Source organism: Morone saxatilis, unplaced genomic scaffold (assembly GCF_004916995.1).
Source record: "Morone saxatilis isolate NCDOM2014 unplaced genomic scaffold, NCSU_SB_2.0 Contig20, whole genome shotgun sequence".
In the NCBI taxonomy this organism is placed as follows: Eukaryota; Metazoa; Chordata; class Actinopteri; family Moronidae; genus Morone; species Morone saxatilis.
In genome coordinates this window covers 17,522,793-17,544,269 of record NW_023339763.1, presented here as the reverse complement: position 1 = coordinate 17,544,269, position 21,477 = coordinate 17,522,793, and the positions used below count along the sequence as shown (strand labels likewise).

Genomic DNA, 21,477 nt, shown 5'->3' with positions numbered 1-21,477 from the left:
ACTTTAGATTTTGGTACCTTGAGACGTATCACTGATGTCAAATTGTTACAGAATAAATCTGTCATTTTCATTTGTCCTTGGGCGCAGACAAGAGTCAGGGAACAATACAATACCTCTGGCTACTTCCTTTATGTACAGTATACACTGTAGAAAGTGAGGCAATCAACCAGAGAGAAGATCTATATAACTGTGGCAGAGGCGTCATTTAGCAGCCGTGCCAACTGGCCATGGGCCACTTCAATAAATTTGACAGCAGCAGCTTCTCCATTCCGCCTGCTGTCATTAGACAGATTACTGGGAGAGAGAGATGACACCTAATCACATGAAATACCCATCCTTCTGTTACAAACTGCCCCAGGTAATCCTGGGCCTTTTTAAGCCTGGGAATGTGGATAGTTTTACCACTACATTACCACAGGGATGTACATGGTTATCCATCATGATGCAAAGGGATGTGAGCACTAACCTGGTGCTCTTCAGACTTCCCTCATCTGACAGGGTCTTGGTGGAGCCTTTGTTCTTTGAGAGCCAGGACTTAACTCCATCCACACGGTCCTCCACCTCTGAATCTGTTTCTGTCTCATCCCCACTGTGAAGAAACAAAATCAGCTAGTTTGTGAGGAGCACCCGAGACTCAACACAACACAGCAAAACATATTCATCAAGTCATTTTTACATCTTCAAATGCAAAAATATATCAGTCAAGTGAAATAATTACCCTGTTTTTTATACAACTCATTTCTTACATCCTCACTCAGCCTCTTGAACTACCTTGTTTGACAATTCAGAATCAATTTAAACCGATTTTCAGACAAGCAATTTGACTAAATGACTCCTTATGTGAATATATAGCAAAACAATGCTTAGTTTCTTCACATATTAGAAGCTTTTTTTTTTTAGTAATTTCACAGTTGCATTCAGTATAGTTAGTATGATGCAAGGCAATTCAGACTCCAGGTAAGCATGCGTGAATCAGCAATATCAACATAGTCGAGATGTTTCTTGACAAAATGTTCAGCAGATGTGGATGAGTGAAGCAAATGCATTATCTAAGCAGAATGTAGATGAAGCTGTTGGAGACATAATTAACTTGTTTGGCTGGTTCTGGGCTGCCAGCATCTGTGTGGCATGTCACCTGCCCCTGGTGATTGTTATTGGAGTGGAGCCACGAGACAGCCCCGTGGCCCTACGCTTGACATAACAATCAATATACAGAGACCTGTGGATCCCGATGAAAAAGCTTGGTAGATCCCACCTGGATAAGGTCAATCCACATTCATTTCAAATCCGTGGTGAATTTTCTGAATTATGCATCCCATTGTCCTAGCAGCTTAATGTGACATGAAATGGTGAGGGAGAGGAAAGCAGAATAGCAAAACTTCTAAGTCAATACTGCCATCATGGTCGGAATATGTACACCTTCAGTGCTAGATACACTTTCTTCCTTGGCTACATGATGTGTGAAAATTATTTTTTTTTTTTTCACAGAAAGATTTAAAATTGAGATGCATATGTTGTGAAGCCCTGAATTAAATTTGACTTGTGTTGCTATGGTGAGCCTGTCAGAGAAAATTACAATTTCCATTATATAGTTTTTGGTTTCGACATACTGTATATTAAACACACTGTAGCAGTGGCAGTTATGACAGGGTTGTTGTAGAGGGGCTGCAATTTTCAATTCCTCTTGATTTATAACAGACTTTGAGTTTCATCTTAACTATTTATAGCCTTACCTATCCATCAATCTAAAATATTCGCCTTGTTTATCACTGAGGTGTAGATATATTTCATCCGATGTCTACAGACAGCTGACTATCATTACAAATGAGGAACAGCGATGCAGGTAACAGATCTTGATTCTTGAACAAGCTTATCTATCTAAACCTTGGAAAATGTTGCAAAACGTTGCAAAAATGCTTATAAGGAGCAAACACAATATTCAGAGAGGTGTGAGATGACAGCCAGACTGCTAAGCTTTGTCATTTGTCCACATAGCACATATCCATCTATGTAGTTCTCCCAGAGAACAGCGTACCATTTCCTATGTCATCAAGCTTTGTGTCACACATTCAGTCATGTTTGCTCAGAGAACAAAGTGTCCTCTCTCCTGCCTTATTTTTTTTGGTGGTCTGCCTAAAGCCAGTTTTGTTTTTTTTACACAAAAAGGTGGTGGCGGTGCTGGTGGTGTGTGAGTATTGTGAGGGAGTGGGCACAGAAAGAAAGAAGCATCTGATTCTTGGACTGCATCGTATTCAGGCTTTCAAGCTTTCTAAGAACATTAACATATTTAACTTTCTCATCATCAACCTTACAGCCAGGCTTTCTGGAGGTAAGGTAATGATGATCTCAGGGTGACTAAATGGGCTAATTTTATTATTTTTTACAGAAAAACCTGTTCATTTCAAAGTTTGAGAGGTGTTTTATGAGGTAGCAAGCCTCCAAGTTCAGCTATTATATGTCATCACTTTATTTTCTACTCCCTCTCTTCTCTACGGCATGCTAAATACAACTGATAAAAGCACCACCACAAAAAGATAATGGGTTCATTAATACTGGGAAGGTTGATTACACATGCTGCCCAATTGTCATCTATGTGATACTTTGACTCTTTAACATGATATATTACACAACAAAATACTGAAACCAGCTCACAGCAAAATCATCTCCCTCTTCCCCCTCTCTCTAACACACACACACACGTGAAATAGAAGGTGGCTTGCAATTGAGTGCTGTGCAAATGGTGTCACAAACGATTTGTCCTTGGCCCCACACTACTAGCTAACCAGTCCTGAGGCTCGTAGATACAAACAAGCCCCAAGAATTTAGAAGTGAACGTTAACAGCTTCTGACAGTCGGCCGGCACTGGTTGTAAATCTTTGTCACAAATACTTACACTCAGCATCAAATCTCGTATGGCTTGGTTCTATCAGTTTAGCACTTACGGTACTATCGCAATAATTGTATGGTGTCTGCAATTATATATTGACAAAAAAAAAAAGCATTTATGTTTGTTTGCTTTGTGATGTAAATCACTCCATACGCAAGGATAATTTGCACTATCTATACTGATGGAAGCATTTACATAGTTTGCACTGCACTGTCCTATATTATATGTAACCCCTATAATTAAATATGGCCTGCTGCAGTCTGCAGGCAAGCCCTACTTGAAAGACAGTAATTTAACATATCTTATCTCTCTGTACAATAATAATAATAACCCAGCCATTGTCACCTCTGTTTTGAAGCAGTTACTATGAAACTGAACAGTAATGTAAATTATCTGGAAAATCCACTTCATAATTTGAAGAAAAATTAGCTTATCCATTATTGTTCATCATTGTTGCTAATGCAACGATGTTGCAGGGGGGAAAAATGCAATTAAGTAAACATGGAAAATCATTACTCTTTCCCTTAAGTTGCACAAAAAGAAAAGAGGTTGTGCGATGAAAAATGGATAACAAAAAGCAAAGTGATGTGTGACGCCATGTCTCTTTGAAGAAGCAATCAGAGGTTAAAGCGGGAAATTATGGTCGAGTATATCTGCCACAAAGACGGAGACTACATTTCTTTCATACGCTCTGATGAAGGTTTAAATTATTTAACATGCCAGAAAAATTCCTTTCACAGCATAAAGACTGAAAGAAAATGGGATTCAGTCAGTCAAAGGAAAATATTTAACATTCACAATCAATGACTTCACATTTTAAAAACAAAACAAGGTGAACATTAGTATTTAGAGCTAAATGTTATGAGATTGAACTAGTGGAGTATTTGCATGCGTGGAAATCAACAGCTGAGCTTTGGGTGAGAACATTTCATTAGCACACTGTGTCATCAGTGTCCACTTGCTGACTGTGCAGCCATGGACATACAGTCACAGTGTGCTGCAATCATTTCACACTCACAAGAACTGCCCACAAAATTGTGTCTTCCAGAGCACATGTAAGTTACTCCCACCAGGCTAAGATTGTGTAAAGGGAACAATACAGACTTCTTTCAACTTCAGGAATAAGCCACAGATAAAGCTCAGTCCCTATTTTCTCATTTCTTATCATCCATAAACCAAAGAAGGAACAGAAAATGACACTATACACTATATAATAAGAGAAAAAGATGAAAACAATCAGTAAAGGAAATCAAGTCATCTTAATTTATGAGATTTCTTCCAAAATTTGAATCAGCTAATCTAAATCTAAATCTAAATCTAAAAATCTGCAGTGGATTCCCCATACAAACTCAGTGAGATATAGACTTGCATGTGCTTTGGAAAAGCCACGGAGGAACATAAGGTGGTTAAAAATTAGTGCAGAACTGATTTAAACCTAGATCCAGACAGATGAATGATGGAGGCATGGTGCTGCAAATTTAAAAAAGGATAGTGTCTGAAAAATATTAAAAGAGACAATGATGCAGTATTACCGCAGGTCTGTAACACCTTGTTGTTTTTCGTTTGGGTCATATATTCCAAAGCAGTGAGACTGGCTTAAAGGAGAATGCCTCTGTCATTTAGAGTTGTATTTACCGTTCTAGTTTACATTTAGTCTAACATTCTGCAAAGTACTGTGTGCCATCAGATATTTCAATTGTTGCGCTGAAAGCAGAAAAACAAACCCTGAATTTGCCAAGGAGGCCGACTGTGTATAGACACCTCCAGACACTTGTAACAAAATAAAATGAAACTAAATGAAACACCGGGGCCATCCTTTAAGCACAGCTTTTATCAGAGATGTATACCACAGACACAGCTTTCCATTCTGTTTAAAATTACTTCTCCTCACAGTGTTATTATGAACAACACAAGCTGAAAGTATAAGGAATACTGCATGATTCTCTCTGGTGGTTGAAATTGGTGAAGAAAAAAACAAACTCGAAAACAAACATAATGACAGAAACAAAGGATGCATTTTCCATTCTCACGTTTTGTTCTTTCTTTTCTGATATTTTGTCACCGTATCTTGCAAACTGCCAGAAGTGTGGAACACACCAATAGGGGAACAAGGAAAAAAGAGAAACAGAGAAGGTGAGATTCACAAACAATAGTGCGAAAAAAGGACAAAATGAAATAACAGCAAATAAATAGTTTTACACTTACACACACACATTAAACAACTATCCACTGTAAAGATAAATCAACCCATGTTGGCCTCTTTCTCAGACAGAGCCGGTGTGTGTAATGTCGTCCTTTTTAGAGGTATATATTATTGCAGTCTATGTTTACCTCTGTGGGCTCAGAGCTAGCATAACCCTCAACCCCTCTGCAAAGAGGGAAGGAGTAACCAAACAGGGAAAACCAGCACCGAGAGAAAAGATCAGAAGCAGCGAGCCGAATTAAACCAAGTGAGAAGTATTTGGAGAACAAAGTGTAGAATGACTCGCAGAGTACAAAAGAAGCACTCTGGAGGAAGATGTGGAAGATAGAGAATGAAAAGATACAAGTTGTGATTGACAGGCTACTAAAAAAAACTAGCAGTTCTCATTTGGCAAGTTTCCTGCAGCTTGCGAAGATAACTTGCGCTGCTACTCGGGCCTCTAGCTACAGTACAGTATCCCCTGATGTACCACGCACACGTTACAGTGAAGCAAAAGCAATTGTATCTTCCTTTATAGAAAATTAAAACCGTACTGTACCTGTTGATTAAGTCATCATTGTCATCACTCTCCATCTCGTCCTCTATGGCAGCCTGCAGGTCACCTATCCTCTTGAAGGCCAGCTTAAGGTCCACTTGTAAGCTCTGATTTGCCGCCTCTAAGCTCTCAATGTCCATTTCCTGGTGAATGGATCACAGCACAGACGAAGCACGGTTACCTCCTCTAGTGTGAGCTCCAGTGAATCGTATCAAGTCTCTCAGCACCCAAAGCCTTACCAATTCGTGCTTCTTGCGGCTCGCCTCGGCCTCCTTCTTGGACAGCTCTCCCATTTCTTCTTTCATGTCCCTTATCTGCCTCTGCATTCGCTTATTCTGGTCCTTCTCCCTGTTTTCTGCAGCAATGCGTTGGTTTCTCTCCTCTGTCATCTTTTCCAGGTTCTCCTTCAGACGCCCTACGAGGCTCTGGGGAGGATTTGAGGTGAAATGAGTCAACTCTGAACATTATCTCCTTTGTTCTGTATCATGCCTTACAATGTTTGTCCCTGGCCCACCATAGACGGTCTCTGTTTGCATTTAACATCGATGACAACAGCATTAAAATTTGAACAGTAAGTTGTCCATTTCTTTTTGATTCTAACTAATAGAATCTAGGTGATACATTATTGGTCTTACTTCATTTAAGAATCATATATTTATTCGGATTTCATGTCAGATGTGAATGTCCTCAGATACCCTCACTTTATATAATCTCCACCTTTGATAAATAATAGAAAATAAAATGTCAAATTAAATTCAATGAAATGTCAATTATAGCTTGACAAAGCATATATTTTACATTAAGAAGACACAGAGGATTATCTCACCTCCAAGCGTTTGATCTGTGTCCTCTCATACTCTAGCTTGGTCTCCAGCTCACGGATCTTGGCCTCCTGGCGGCACACAAGAGACTTTTCCACCATGGACTGTTCTTGGAACTCTAGCTGGCTCTGCAGCGAATGAAGCTGGAGGAGGGACACACACATACATACACATAAACACACACAATCCATGAGGAACAGCGCACCTCCTTCTTGACCTCTGCTTCTCCACTTCTTCTTACGTGAGGACTATGAAACTTAAGACTGTACTGTACTGTTGATGTGTGTGTTTGTGTTATTTGTGCAAATTGAATCCATCTTGGAACATGTAAATATTGTGCATCCAGTCTGAATAATGAGCTCTAGATAAGCCCTCTATCTACCAGAAATGGTCAAAACAAGAGCTTGTGGTTCAGTCTGAGTAACACAGTAATTTCACAGGCTTTGGGAAAGAGCTGAGCTTCATGCAAAGCACGTTTGTTCCATCTGAATCGTTTTCTCATGACTGATAAAAGGAAGAAAGATACGTCACAACAAAACTGGCCCAAAGGGCAGCATGACACCTAATGAGGGACTTTGCATCTGAGACAAGGAGGATTTGGAGTTCTCCTTTGATATTACTAAAGAAGGCAGACTTCCCTCCTACTGGGGATTAGATAACCACTTCAAGGTCAGATGCTTTTGATGGCTATCACTGCCTTCTCTGGCAAGTTTTAACAATGCCTCACAGCTTGCTATGTGTCTCTAGTGTAGCCAAAAAATATTCTAATGGGTGGGCCTTGCATATATTGAGTGGACCAAAGATTTGGCAGGCGTAAATAATAAAAACAGGGTCTGCTGTAAGTAGGTGGCAAGAGCTCAATTCTATGTTTTTGTAAAATTATATTTATATATTAACAGATTGTTCCATTTGTTTGCATATCAACACTTAAAAGAGGACACCCTCTGAAAGTTACTCCGAGCAAACAAGTGTGTGTAATGTGCATACAAACACACACTAAAGACTGCCAAACTAAACTAAATTCAACTTTAACAGCCCATAGGAAATTCGTTTTGCAAACAAATGCATCAACAAATTTAATGGCCATGCATTAATACATGACACACATGACATGTTAGAGGTCATCCACTGAACAAATAGTGCTCCATCAGAAAAAAAACACTATTATTGTAAAAGCACTATTATCAACATAGGCCTAAATCAGGTGCATTAACCTTTTTTACCCCATGAAACCACATTTCTGCAGAGCCTCAATCATTTAGCTGACAACTCAAGCACAGTATGCAGTACCTAAACCATATCAGCCCAGAAATGGGCTAAAGCAGCCAAGGATACTGTAGCTCCAGGTTTATTATTCAAAAACAAAGCTATTAGTCAGTGAGCTGGAAGCCAGTGTTCTAATGTCAGCATGCTAACATGCTCACAATGACAATGTTAACATGCTGATGTTCAGCAGGTATATTGTTTCCCTAGTTAACCATGTTACTTACGTACAAATGTAAACATACGCTAAAAATAACCTAGAGTTATAGACCTAGAGATTAGAATGACATTTAAATTCACACAATGCAAAGTTTATAGTAGAGCTGGGAGAATAATTAATTTCAGAACCATATCTTTAACAATTTGCATCGCTTTCATTTACTTTGCTTGTACATTATTAACAACTACATGTGAAATTTAGAAGCCATGCATGCATTGGTAAGCCTGCAAAGGGTGTTCCACATGATAATATCAGTTTCTTTGTACACATTAACACTCAACAATCATTCATTCAACAATAATTGTTTTTGTGATTGTTAATAAATATTAAAAGCACATAGCTACATTACTCATGCTGATAGCTTTAAACTCTGCATGAACACAGCACAAACTCCATACAGGCACAGTTCAGTGTCTGGGATACAATATCTATATTATCATAAATATTCACATTGATCATCATGGAAAAAAGTATCATGATCTTATTTTTGGCCGTACTGTACAGCTCTACTTTATAGTAAAAGCTCCAAAAGCCTTAGGCAACATTCAGCACAGAATCATGGATGCATGTTCTTCTTATTCAAGTATTTGTTTTATGAACATATGTAGCACATATTCTAAGCGTCTAGAACATCTAACCAACGTCTTTACATGGTAGTGTTGTGGGTGTGTGTGTGTGTGTGTGTGTGTGAGTGTGCAAGGCAACTATCAAATACAAAATTCACATGGAGCAGGGGTTTTCTGTGTGAGAGTAAAACGGTACCTCCACAGTTTTACAGATGATTGGAATAATCATGTGAATCACACATAAAATGGCCGGCATACAGTAACAAGGTTTTGCTATTATGTCCAATTGTCACTTTTTATCACATCAATAGTTAATGAACAAACAGACCATATCACCTGACACTGTTTTCATACTTGTTTTGACATTTCCCTGAGGATTTCCTGATATTTTTAAAATGAAATTGAGATAAATCGCTGAGAGAGAAACTGCCAAACCAAGTTGAGAGATAATCGACGAAAGAAGCAGAAGGAATAATTTGATTTAATTGGTTAAACCATGGAAACAAGCGGCTGACTTTATGTACATGACCCTTCCTTTAAATACAAGTGCGAAGAGGCGGAAGAACAATTTCTCCCCTTGACTCTGAATCTTCGCTGATTCCTACTATTTAAATGCAAATTACATTGCAGTTTTGAGAAGAAAGCTGCCACAGAAATGAAGCTTTTTTTTTTTTTGGTCACAATAATCAGAGAAACTCTGCGAAAAGCTGAGGTCTAATCAGAGAGAAGTGTTGAGGCAGCGGGCAGGTTCCTGGCAGGCAACTACAGCGCTTTTGAATACTTCCTTGTACCTTTTCTTGGATCTCCTGCTTCTCCTTTGTGGCCTCTTCCAGCTGGGCCTGTAGGTCACTGATCTGGCCCAAGTCCCTGGCAGACTAACACACGCACATACAGAAACACAAAGTCAACAGTCAGGGAATTAGGGTGTGTGCATGTGTAAGAGAGAAGGAGTTTGAGCATTAAGGTATGCTTCAATTATCTGTAAATAACATCCCTTTAAATGCAAATGGTTAATGAAAATAATACGTCCGTGCCAAATAATTCGTCATGTGATCTGCTACAGAACAGATTGCCTCTCCCTGATTGCAGAGCACACACTGAGTTTAGAGGGGAACATGTCCTCCAAACCTCAAAGCCACTCTACTTAAACAAGCAGAAAAGAACAGAATGTTAATGTCACTGTTAAATATGGTATCCCATAAAATACAATTAAATCAATACAAATAATCAGAGGTATTACACTATTTCTTTGGTCCGTGTCATGATCCATTTCACTACTAGTGTGCCCTTGGCTACTGACCAATGATTCCTGCATAGAGGAGTCGGTCTGAGTGTTGATAACAGAGGGGCTCGTGCAACAGTATTTTTTAAGGCTTTTGAACCGCTCATCAAGGTGTTAGGCAGGTTGAGTTACCTGGGCAACTGCAGCTTTGTGTTTCTTCATCAACTCATTCATGTCCTCCTGATCCTCCTCCATACGAGACTGCAGGTCGTTCTTCTCTCTCTGCAGACGGCTGACCTGCTCTTCCAACTGAAGCACGAAGAGAGAAGGAAACACACACACTTTAGTATAGAGTGACGGGATTTATTCATGAGCTATTGAATATGATAAATGGTTATTAGCTGGCCGGGCCGTGGCATTCCTGGAATCTCATCTAATGGCAATGAAACACAATCTGGACGGAAGTTCTGGCTGGAGGATGAAACCAATTGGAGATAATCAATTGGCTCATTTAGGCAGGGAAAAGTGCAGCCAGTGCAGCATACTGGTGATGTCCTATTTAGAGTTCATCCTCTGTGTTCAGAGGGGGAGGGGGGGACTCAGGCCCTTAATATGCAATCTCTAATCTGAGACATTTACAAGACCTTCCCTTGCCATAAATGCAGCAATTAACAAGTAAAGCAAAGGCACACAGCACTCTGTGTGTCATCCCCAGAGACACAAACATCCTCAGTCTACGAGTCTGAAATGCAGACAGTGCTCTCATGAGACAGCCATTAATGAGCAGATGGAGGGGAAAAAAAGCATTCGACAAAGCTTATTTATCCATTAGAGCAAAATGTTGAAATCAGATATATGCCAAAGGGCATTTATTATTCTAATATGCCACCATGGCTTGATGATGTGCACATATTGATGCAAGAGCCCTGCATTTTTCGAAGAGTGCAAATTTGATGGACAAAAGCCCTCCATTAATTAAACACTGCTTGTTGTTTTTTGGTTTAATTTGCTCATCAAAATAAGGGTAGAGAAAGGTTTACACAAACAATTTCTCTGTTATCAAAACATCTGCTATGAAAAAAGAAAGGGTCGGTATATTGATTATGAACACATAAAAACATATTGTGTTAGAAACATATGCAGAACTGATTGGTATTTAAGCTAGCTCAAGCAAATAATACAAATACATCCTATGTTGCGCCCTCAGGACACACAGCTAACAGATGTCAAAACTCACCGATATCTTAACTTTGACCACGTCCTCCATTTGGATATGCAAGTCCTCTATTTCAATCTCCATGCTCTTTCGAGCCTTTACTGCCGCCGCGCAAGTGAACTCTGACTCCTCCAGCTGTGAGAAACAGGAGGAAGGAAAAGATACCAGGGCGGAGGAGGTGAGGGACAAACATTAGTAGGCCAAGATCAAGGATCTATCCTGCATATGCAGAGGAATAAAACCAAAGTTCAAAAAGTGTGTTTCTTGTTGTATCAGTACGTGCATCACACTTTCAAACCACCATCTGCTGAGACACAGTAAGTGTTCAATAGAGCGGCATACTTGATTTTTGAGCTGGGCGATCTCCCTCTTGCTGGGGGCGTTACTCTTCAGGTGGTCCAGCATAATCTGTGCATCAGCCAGAAGGACTTTGGTTCTCTTCAGGTCTTTCTTCAGCCTCTTCTCTGTCTCCACATCCCTCTGGCTCACCTGAAAGAATATTGTTGGACATATTCAATTTTTTTATCCTCCTTCAAACCCTATAGCACCTCTCAAGACTCAAAAGCAGTTTCTTTCCAATCAAAAGAAGTGCCACACACTAAATGGCACACACTTAACTGCACTGACAGAGACCAGAGGCAGAGTGATGGAAGTACCTGGTCCTGGGTGTTGAGCAGTTTGGACTCCAGCTCTCTTCTCTCACGCAGCACTTTCTGCTTGTCTTCATACTCCTCCTCCAGCTGTACCTCCATCTGTTTCAGCTGCAGGACACATGAGCGGCGTGTCAGGATGCACAAACAGATGATCGGCGATAAACAAAGTCAGACATAACACAACATCGACCATCCTGTTAGACATGGCTACACGCACACGTCAAAGATGCATGGATCTCCCATGGGAAGATCTGCTGGCCTCAACATAGCTTTCAAAATAAAATATTTTATTCTATTCTAATATCAATACAAAGACAAACAGTATTTGTATTCTAATTTAATTTATACTTTCTTCTGATGAGAAATGAGAAATAAGCTGGGCTATGCAAAAATCTGTTGTACAATGAACTACATCACTTGTTTGCGAATACAAATGTGTATTTCTCCTCAGTGCTGCCTTGACCAGGCCTGATTAATTGTTAAAGGTTGTGTTTAGGAAGACTTGCACAAATGTAAGAGAGGCAATGAGTAGCGCCTACCTTCTTACTGCAGGACCGCCTAATCTCCTCTACCTCTTCATCCTTACTCTCAAACTCTTTAGAGTGGGTCTGCCGCTGCTTTTCCATCTCCATCTCAAGCCGCAGCTTAGCCTGAGTATATGGTGATGACAGACACATACAACAACACATAAAACACATAAATGCACAAACCAAACAAGAATCTTTTGGTTTTCTTCCAAACAGAGATATCAACCATCTGTCAAAAATGAGAGACTCTTATAAAATGATTTTTTAAACAAAATGTATATAACATGATGGTAGTTTTGAAGGATATTATAGTAGAGGGGATTTTTTATTTTGTTAAAGGACTTACAGAATTATACTTCAGAGTCTGAAACACTGAATAGTATGACATAAGCAGCTTTTAGCAGTAAAAATTCAAACATTGCTCCATAGTGGTATGAAATACCACAAATGCAACAACCCTGTACCTGCTCCAGCATCTGGATGGTTCCAGCCTGTTCATCCAGCTCCTCCTCTTGGTCTTTCACCTTGGCTTCCAGGTCACGAAGTTGCTTCTTGACCTTGGACAGCGATGCTTCATCCTTAGACTCCTGGGAGGACAAATCCTGTAGCTCTGCCTCCAGCTGCTGCACCTTCACATTTGCCGCGCACAATTCAGTGTCCTTGTCCTGCAGGCAGAAGAGACACAGTAAAGCGCGCATCTGGACCAGCCCAGTTATGTCAGATGGAGCAGAGAGACCAGACGCGTAGTCCCGAGAGAGGACATCTGAAGTATGTAGCGTAAAGTAGCTTACCTGCAGCTGCTGGTGGAGGTTAAACATCTCACCAGTCATTAAGTCTTTCTCTCGAGCCAGCTTTTCCTTTATGGTCCTTTCTCTTTGTACCTCAGCCTGAGCCTGGTTCTGCTCCAGGTCAAATCTGGAAAGTACAAAAATGCAAACATATGGATACAGCTCAGCAAAATGTTGATTGTACATAATACTGGTTAATATGTGTCAGTTCACAGAAGGCCGAAGGTTACAGGAGATGTGGTAGAAAAATCAAGTCAATTTGTCATCATAAATTGTCATGGTTTTGTGTTGCAAAGTAGTTCTGTATAAAATGTATAACATTTTAAAATATTGAGCATGCTAACACAATATCTAATCCTAACTCCTGGTGCTTTTGAGCTTGCGAGGCTATCCACGAAACAGAGCCCAACATTAGTTCAGCGCTACCTCTATTTCAGCCTCGGCTGTTATCTCCTTCTATTAGCCATCAATTTACAATTGGGTTGTAATAATGTGCAAAATGTTTTCTTCAATTGTGTAGGGCAGAAACACTTATGGTTAGTGAACTTAACAGCTAAGTGTTTCATGCTGTCAACTCGCTGTAATTCCCTGTTTTTCTCTCTGAAGCGCAGCTGAAAATAATTTCACCCACAGAGCATCTTCAATTAGCCACAGGGGAGAGATCACATTCTGCCACAGCGATAGCTTCTCAAGTGCTTAAAGTCTGAGTCATTTTCTCAGCTAATGCAATTCCACAGATTACAGAACATTTCAGTCACTATTCAAATTAAAGAAAAATGTTAGTGTTCTGCTGAGTTGGTCAGAGTGTCTGCGCTCGGCCTTCCAAAGAGAGGACAAAGGAACAATATGTTCACTGTAATGTGTGGAAAGAAAGAAAGAAAGAAAGAAAGAAAGAAAGAAAGAGAGAAAGAAAGAAAGAAAGAGAAAAGAAAGAACTGACTTCCTCTGTTTCTTCTCCAGATCATGGTTGCGGCTCTGTAGGCCCTCCAGGTGAAGCTTGGTGTCCTGCAGCTCGGCCGTCAGTTTCTGGCACTTCTTCTTCAGCTGCTGCACAGAGCGCTGCACATCCTCATTATCTGTCTGCAGATCAGCCAGCTGCAGTGTGCATACACATACACACACACAACGAAACACACATTTTTGGTATTATTTTACAACAGTTTAATGCATATCATTTTTATTACATTTATATAACTAACTGGCCACAAGTGTGTGCTAATAAAGTTTAAATGGTTAAATATTAAACATTTCTTGCCCTTCTCTCAAGATGCCTTTTGCCCTGCTGCTCCGTGTCCAGCTTGTCATCAAACTCCTGCTGGAGTTTCTTTTTGGTGAAGTCCATTTCACGCATTGCTCGGTTGTATTTTATTCGCCACTCACCTCCTAGAGGAAAGACATACAATTCATACAATGTCTGTGTGACATTTGGGTGTCTCCTGCCTTTAATGAAGGCCTCGCCTCGTATACAGATGAAAAGACTCAAAAGCTTAGAAATGATGGATGCGGTGGATTATGGAGTGTACTGTACTGGCTGCGATGGTTATCACATTCAAGGGCTGAAATAATATAATCTTTCAGGAAATAAAACTTCTTTCATCAAATCCTGACCTCATGAGGTCAAAAAATTCGACAGAAAACTACAAAGCAGCCTTAGAGTTTCAACTCTAATCTTGAATAAACCTGAGGTAAGAATTCAGAGCACACCACAATAGTAGTTAGAGAAGGACATGTCTAAGTGGCACTTTCCACAGTTCTTAGCCGACCCTAATTCTGGAGCTGTCAGAGGCTATCAGAACTATAACAGCGGCTAGGCAGACCTACAGGTTCAGGTTCATTTCCAAGCCTTATCATTTTAGAGGCTGTCCATTTCTCCTTCACATACCAACACCGGCTCCTCCATCAGTGCTGCTCATTAGCATATATATAGCATAATGACAACTTGCAGGGCCACCGGCTCTGATCCCAACGATTATTTTCTCATTCATCTAAGAATTCTGATATGCTCTGTAATGGCTTGTCTGCTGAGGTGGGTTGAAGGGGGGGCTGAGAAAGTAGGGGAAAAAATAGTCTCATGGACAATATGCTCTCAGCGGGAGCTCTCTTACCCAGCAGGTGGAGACCAATCAGCAACAGGCATTAGTTGTATGCCTGGGATAGAACATCTTAATCCCCTAGCGGTAAATCCCAAACTTGGAAAATATACTTAATAGCATTATGCAAGACGTGACCAAGTCTCAGTGCCATGTCTCCTGCTGAAACAGTTGAACAAAGCCACTAATTCCCGCAGCTACAATTAGTCTAAAGGAGATTTTTCAAACTGTGCACATAATGCCGGTATGAACGGTTCAGTAAGTTTTGCCTCTGACCCGAGCTGACATGCCCATTAAGCAGGTGAATGCACGCTGCTGCCAATGACACAAAGTACAATTAATTAGGCAATTAAAAACAAATGTTTAAAAACACAGATGACCAAGATTGTGATTCCAAAGAGAGAGAGAAGTCACTGCGAGTCACATCTATCAAATTTGTTCTTAGTCAAATTTTGGGCTTAGAATTAAATACATGGATGGATGGTCACCTCTAAGAGACAACAGGCAGTTTGTAACTCAACTAACCAGCATCATCATCATCGTCGTCGTCCATCTCCCCGTTGAGTTCTGATGTTTTCATGAGCCGAGCTTCCATCACCTCCATCTCCTGTGATTCTAACTGTTTCTTCATTGCATCAAACTTGGCCTATAATGCACAGATTCCCACATCAATCAGAAAAGGCGTGTGACAGTCACATTAAAATCTGAAATTTTGAAATATCATGATGTTACAGTGCATATTAATATCAGTAAATATATATATATGCCTGTAGCTCTTTCATGTCCTTCTCCAGGCGCAGTCTCTCTGATGTCTCAGTCTCCAGCAACTGGGACGCTGACTCACTAGTGCTTCTCTCATCAGCCAGTTCTGCCAACAAGTCTGCGATCTGGACACAAACACACACAGAGACACACACAGGGTGTAATGCAAAACTAAAATCAAATCTTTAACTGAAATGAAAAAGTGCAACTCTATCCCCAATCCCAAACACCATCCTCCCGGCATGCACTGTCACAGGCGAAGGGACCCACCCTGCTCTCCAATCGATCCGTGTTCAGTCTCAGCTCATTTCGCTCTTTCTCCACTCTCTCCAGTTTCGATTTCTGCTGCTGTATCTCCTCCTGGAGCACAGAATATAGCTATATAGTTGCATGTAATATATACAGGTAAAACTGTGATATATAAAGCATTACAAGAAATATCAAAAATAAATAACAGGAAGCTCCATGCTGCAGTGGCAGGTAGTGCATTTTGAAAGTGGACATCAGAAAGGTCTGCTCACATCTTTGCCTCGCATCTGCTCCTCAGTGAGCTGGACCTTAATGAGGGGCTGGACTGTGGTGAAGAGCTTCCACCATGGCCAGTCCTTCACCCCACGGTTCTTGTTGATGTTTTTCTGGATGCAGCGGATTGCTAGATCCTGAATCTAAAACACATACGGAGAAGCAGTCAGCCGAGATGAACTCATACGAGAATGCAGGTGTTTCGTGTAGTTTACACACACGGATACAAAGATTGAGTCGGTGGTAGTGTAATATTAATGTAATTACTTAGAACTGTCTTTGTAAATTGATCTCATGAACAAATAAGCTTCATATGTTTGCTTCATAATCAAGATTACGGAGATAATAATTGTTTTACTGCTAGTATACGGTGGTAAACACAGCATATGGAAACAAATGGTTTGAATGCAGTGTAATGCACAGGTATCATAGGGAGGCCATGAAGTCCATGAAACATAGCCAGAAAATTAGGAAAATCTTAATTACTCACTGGAATTAATATCATCTACTGTTACCATATCATCCTCAGCACCGCTGAACAATATTTGAAAAACATTTCATTCCTCATTCTTGGGTTATATTGCCTGTGTATGGGCTAGCAGCTATCCCAGGACTTGCCAGCCTCCTCTGGAGAGTTTCTGCGGAGTGTGTTCCAAGGCTGGAAGCTAATTTTTGATTAATTAAATCAAACATGTTGGCAGCTAATTCCAAGTATTACACATTTTCCATGCTGCTTATGCATGAGGCTCTCTAGCAGCAGCAGATTATGGGCAAACCCAATTAGAGCAACACAATTCTCAGCATCAGGTACATTTCGCCCTGAAGGTACTCTCTATGACCAATTAGGATTTGTCACACAGTGAAAGCCTTAACATGGAGCAAAATGCAGCGAATCTTTGACGGAAGATTTAAACAGATCTCACTTGTCATATTTAGTCCAAAATGAATAGAAAACAAACAAAAGATTATAGTACACGAACACCGTGGATAAACATTTTGGTATTCATATCACATTAAGAGGATGTGACAACTGTAAAACGCTGTAATGTGAATTAGGATTGTGAGCCAAGATTAAGACAAAAACATCTTTCCCTATTCTCTTCTTCAGTGTCATTTTCATTAGAGTTAGATGTGTTTTATATGTGTTTTATGTATGCAGACATCTGAGTGCTGGGATATATTACTGCAGCACCTTCTGATGCCATGTCTGAAGCGAACACATTATATGTTCAGTTTCTGGGGATTTCTTCACCATTAAATAATGCCTTGCTGAAGGGCATCAGCTCTGTTTGCATGTACGGCCTAATCAGGAACCTATTGTTTTGTCAAGCCTGGTTCATTATTGTGATACTATCAAATGACATTTCAACTACATGAACTACATTTCTAATTCATTCTGTGAACTCTACTCCAGCATGGTTAAACTAAAGTAGTAATGTAAAAATTCCTTCCCTATCTATGTTATGTAACTGCAATTTTTGCCTCTTTTAGGTGACAGGAGTGAAAATGACTCATCCTCAACATTTATTGTGTGTGATTTCAAAATGGTTGGAGACCAATTAAATACAAAATAGGATGAGGGCTCAATATTATGTTGTTTTTCCTCTGCAACTATCCTGTTTTTTTCACAAATGATACTGATTTGTAGGCATTCTATTATCTCAACCAGCTTGAAAAATAGTGCATATAGCTGCCGTTAACGGAAACGAAACCTCCCCAGAGGGAAAATAAGCACAGACCCCCACAGGGGTTACACTAAGCCCCAAATGTTTACAACGTCTGGCTCCGCCCCTGTTTCAAAGATCTATAATTCTACCTGTTACTTAGCTTGGCGTTAAAAAATGTAATGAGTTCACACTATACAAAGAAATTTGCCTCATACCAATGCAGAACCCATCCATGCCTTTAGAGTGGGGGGTATTCATGTTTCTTCAATATGGAACTGGGATTGCATGTTTGAAATGAATGAGATATCCTGTAGAATCCCCTGTCTGATAAAGGTATATCTTAACATTCAGTGAGCACTGCTACACTGAAGGGAAAAGGTTCAAATGAATATGTATGGTATTACTGGGCTAAAGCTAGCTTTACACAGATTTCAATGCAAATAGCTAAAAAAAAACATTTGTAGGGTACCTGAAGGACAAAACTCCCAATGCGGTAAGTGCCTGCTGAGGCAAAATAACAGACATTTAAAATGTCAGGTTGTCCCCTTGAGGAGACAGTTGAAAGAGGGGGGAAAAAAACAAGAAAAATTGTGGTTTTGTCATTTAATGTCACATGGTCTTGGCACGAATTCACAAGGGTAATATGCCAGGGAATATCAGTCAACGGAACTTGTGACTTTCTGTCACAGCCATATACATCAACCAGCAAGTGTCTGAGAGGCTTCACCAGAAACTCATCCGCACTGTTCCAGAGGCAAATTATCGTCTACTGTACCTGCTAAGACTTGATACTTAGAGACAATGGAGACCAATCAATTTTTACAAACAGATAACAGGGTAACAGCAAGGGCGCAATTGGATGTTATTATACCATGATTATTCTAAGATTGAACAGCATCACTCTGTAAATCTTCTACATAGAAAGAAGGAGAGATGGAAATCACTCAATAATCCACCACAGCCCTGATTCTGTTCCATTACTCTGGTGCCAACTAATTGAATCAGGAATAACATAAAAAAGAATGAGATTCAATACCCTTCAGGTATTCATCGCAAGAAGGGACCATACATGTTGAATACTGTATATCAACCGTTGAATAGTAATAAATCCAACTCTATCTGACACTACTGACTACTACTACTGTTAAAAGCTTAGACTTATATTTTAAGATTTTTGAAATTGAGTTCAAAAAAGCAAAACTAATAAGCTTTGTATGACCTGTCAAATTATTCTATTATTGGAAATATTGGAGGTAAAACACTTAATTAGAGAAGTCATAGTACTAAATGTTTAGAAGCAAAAGAGCTCAGCCTGAATGGCTTTTTTAACCAAATATCTTATCCGTCAGCCTCTGTTAAAAGTTATTTTGACTGAACTGTGGGAATGACTAAAAGGCCTGATTTATAATTTCATGAGGGGACATTTTTTGCTCAGAGAGAATCCCTTCAATTTGTAACTGAAGTACGTTCACTCTCATGTCTATCCATGAAATATAAGGCTACAGTAGCTTAGCTCATAGACTGCAAACAGGGAGAAATATCTAGCCTGGCTCTCTCCAAAGGTAACAAAACTGCCTACCAGTGCTTGTAAAGCTTGCTATACCTTGTTTGTTTAATCCATACAAAAACCGCAGTGTAAAATCGACACTGGTTCTTGCCCGACACACACAGAGACAGGCTGGTTCTTTCCCCTTGTTTCCGACTGCACTTTTTAATTTCACACTTTTCCTGCTGGGGATGAAAAAATACATTAAATTGAATTGATTTTATTGAATTATGAATCTGGGTTTGACTGTGAGTAGCAGAAACAGAACTTAATCTCATTATACAACACTGTGTTGTTAAATCTACCTTGTAACCTTGTAATGTACATAATTATGTGCACAGTTTAAATAAGCCGCAATACTGGATCATTGTATAGCCCTGAGTTGATAGAATCTGGGGTCGTTCTGATCACATTCATAATTGCATGTTGCATCTTTGCTTATTCCAACCTGAATTGAGTTTTTAAGCAATAAAGGTACAATAAGATAAAACAAAAATCAAGACGTATCTTTCTATTATAGATACATATGCAAAAGATAGGGGACATATGGGGGCAGAGGGAAAAAATACTTCTTTGCTAATGGATTTTGTAATTGCACGGTTGCCTAGCAATTTTGAATTTCTTCAAGTTTAAGCAGATTATGAAGCACTAAGCTCTTAGCCTGCTTCTTTGTGTGAATAATGACCTTTGAACTTAACAGAGAAAATAAATTGGCCTCTCTTGCTTCCCCATTTTCAACCAAAATCCATTACTCAAACTCTTATAGTAAAAACAGTAACAACTGAAGAGAGCTGGAAGTCCAGTAATATAAAAGGTCATATTGATTTACCTTATTACAAAGACGTCAATTTAATGGTTTCACTGGCATCATACACAAGTGAACAACATATCTACTCACTAACAGCATGTCATACAGGATGGAGAGTAGCAGTGTTGATTCTGTTTCTGCTGGTTCATCACTAGCCAGCTGAAGCGGCACATTCACTTAAATAGTAATCACAGAGAGGGAGAAGGACTGCGGGGTTCCATACATCACAAGCGGACATGTATGAGGTCCAGTGAGATGGACCCATCACATGCTGGGAGAAAAATGGAAGATGGGTGGAGCAGATGGGTGTGTGAGTCAGCAGCACGTCTGATAAGGCTTCATTTAAGGGGAGCGGTTTGATAAAATGCAACATAAATGGACATGTCACTATCAAATATCCCCCTGGGGGAGCTGATTGGATGGATTACAGTACAAGAGAGAGTGTGGTAAGGGCAATAGATTTAGAGAACACATTTATAATTAGTTGAAGATTTACAGCAGAGCTGGTTAGATCTACCCCAAGAGCAGAGCAAACAGGCAATAAAATTAGCTCTGAGCGAGGAACTCTCAACTCCTGGTGGACTCCTAGGCAACAAGGCCCCTTATTCTTCATCTACTTTATTAAAAAAAAACAGCTAAGCAACAAAATGGACCTTGATACTTACTTTGTTTGATTTCAGAAAAGTATCACATTTATTTAAACATTTGTAACCTGTGTCTTTTAATATAATAAAGTGAATCCGTTCTCAGTGTGACATCTTGCCTACCTTTCTCTTCTTGAAGGCTTGCCGTGCCAGGTAGCCTCTACAGGCAGCTTGGAACAGGGTTAGATTACGCTTGGTCTGCTCATCCCTCTGTTCCTCCAGCTTGGCCAAGGTGCCAGCTCTGAAGAATAACTACAGCAAAACACACACATAACATCAAATTAATGTATTAGAAAAAGATACAATTATTGAGACATCATGTAATGTCTATTTTAGCCAGGGGGGACAATAGATTTAGAAACCAGCCTTTGGTGTGAAGTACAAGAGTAAAATGAAAACAAAACTGAGTTAAAAAGTCAGTAAGTGCACGGAAGCAGCAAATCAATAAGAAGCAGTGTAATCCATGGACAAGTGAGCCTTATCTAAGTGAGAAAGCTGTGATTAAGTTATTATCTCGGACAATCAGCCTTGTCTGTA

The 21,477-nt window shown here is 39.8% G+C and overlaps 1 protein-coding gene across 5 annotated transcripts in view; it reads right to left on the bottom strand.

Moving 5' to 3' along the window:
• The window catches only part of LOC118331425 (unconventional myosin-XVIIIa-like), a 51,979-nt gene that overhangs the window by 6,140 nt on the left and 24,362 nt on the right, over positions 1 to 21,477 (bottom strand). For all 5 annotated transcript variants that reach the window (XM_035666353.1, XM_035666356.1, XM_035666357.1 and 2 more), the window contains 20 exons: positions 21,064 to 21,192; positions 16,275 to 16,418; positions 16,024 to 16,113; positions 15,759 to 15,878; positions 15,517 to 15,637; positions 14,157 to 14,284; positions 13,842 to 13,996; positions 12,905 to 13,028; positions 12,578 to 12,778; positions 12,126 to 12,236; positions 11,590 to 11,694; positions 11,276 to 11,422; positions 10,955 to 11,068; positions 9,910 to 10,026; positions 9,287 to 9,370; positions 6,452 to 6,589; positions 5,865 to 6,050; positions 5,629 to 5,768; positions 4,918 to 4,962; positions 467 to 589 (listed from right to left, as the gene is read on the bottom strand). In XM_035666353.1, coding sequence (XP_035522246.1) covers positions 467 to 589; positions 4,918 to 4,962; positions 5,629 to 5,768; positions 5,865 to 6,050; positions 6,452 to 6,589; positions 9,287 to 9,370; positions 9,910 to 10,026; positions 10,955 to 11,068; positions 11,276 to 11,422; positions 11,590 to 11,694; positions 12,126 to 12,236; positions 12,578 to 12,778; positions 12,905 to 13,028; positions 13,842 to 13,996; positions 14,157 to 14,284; positions 15,517 to 15,637; positions 15,759 to 15,878; positions 16,024 to 16,113; positions 16,275 to 16,418; positions 21,064 to 21,192 — 2,522 coding nt within the window. The remainder of the gene's footprint in view (positions 1 to 466; positions 590 to 4,917; positions 4,963 to 5,628; positions 5,769 to 5,864; positions 6,051 to 6,451; positions 6,590 to 9,286; positions 9,371 to 9,909; positions 10,027 to 10,954; positions 11,069 to 11,275; positions 11,423 to 11,589; positions 11,695 to 12,125; positions 12,237 to 12,577; positions 12,779 to 12,904; positions 13,029 to 13,841; positions 13,997 to 14,156; positions 14,285 to 15,516; positions 15,638 to 15,758; positions 15,879 to 16,023; positions 16,114 to 16,274; positions 16,419 to 21,063; positions 21,193 to 21,477) is intronic.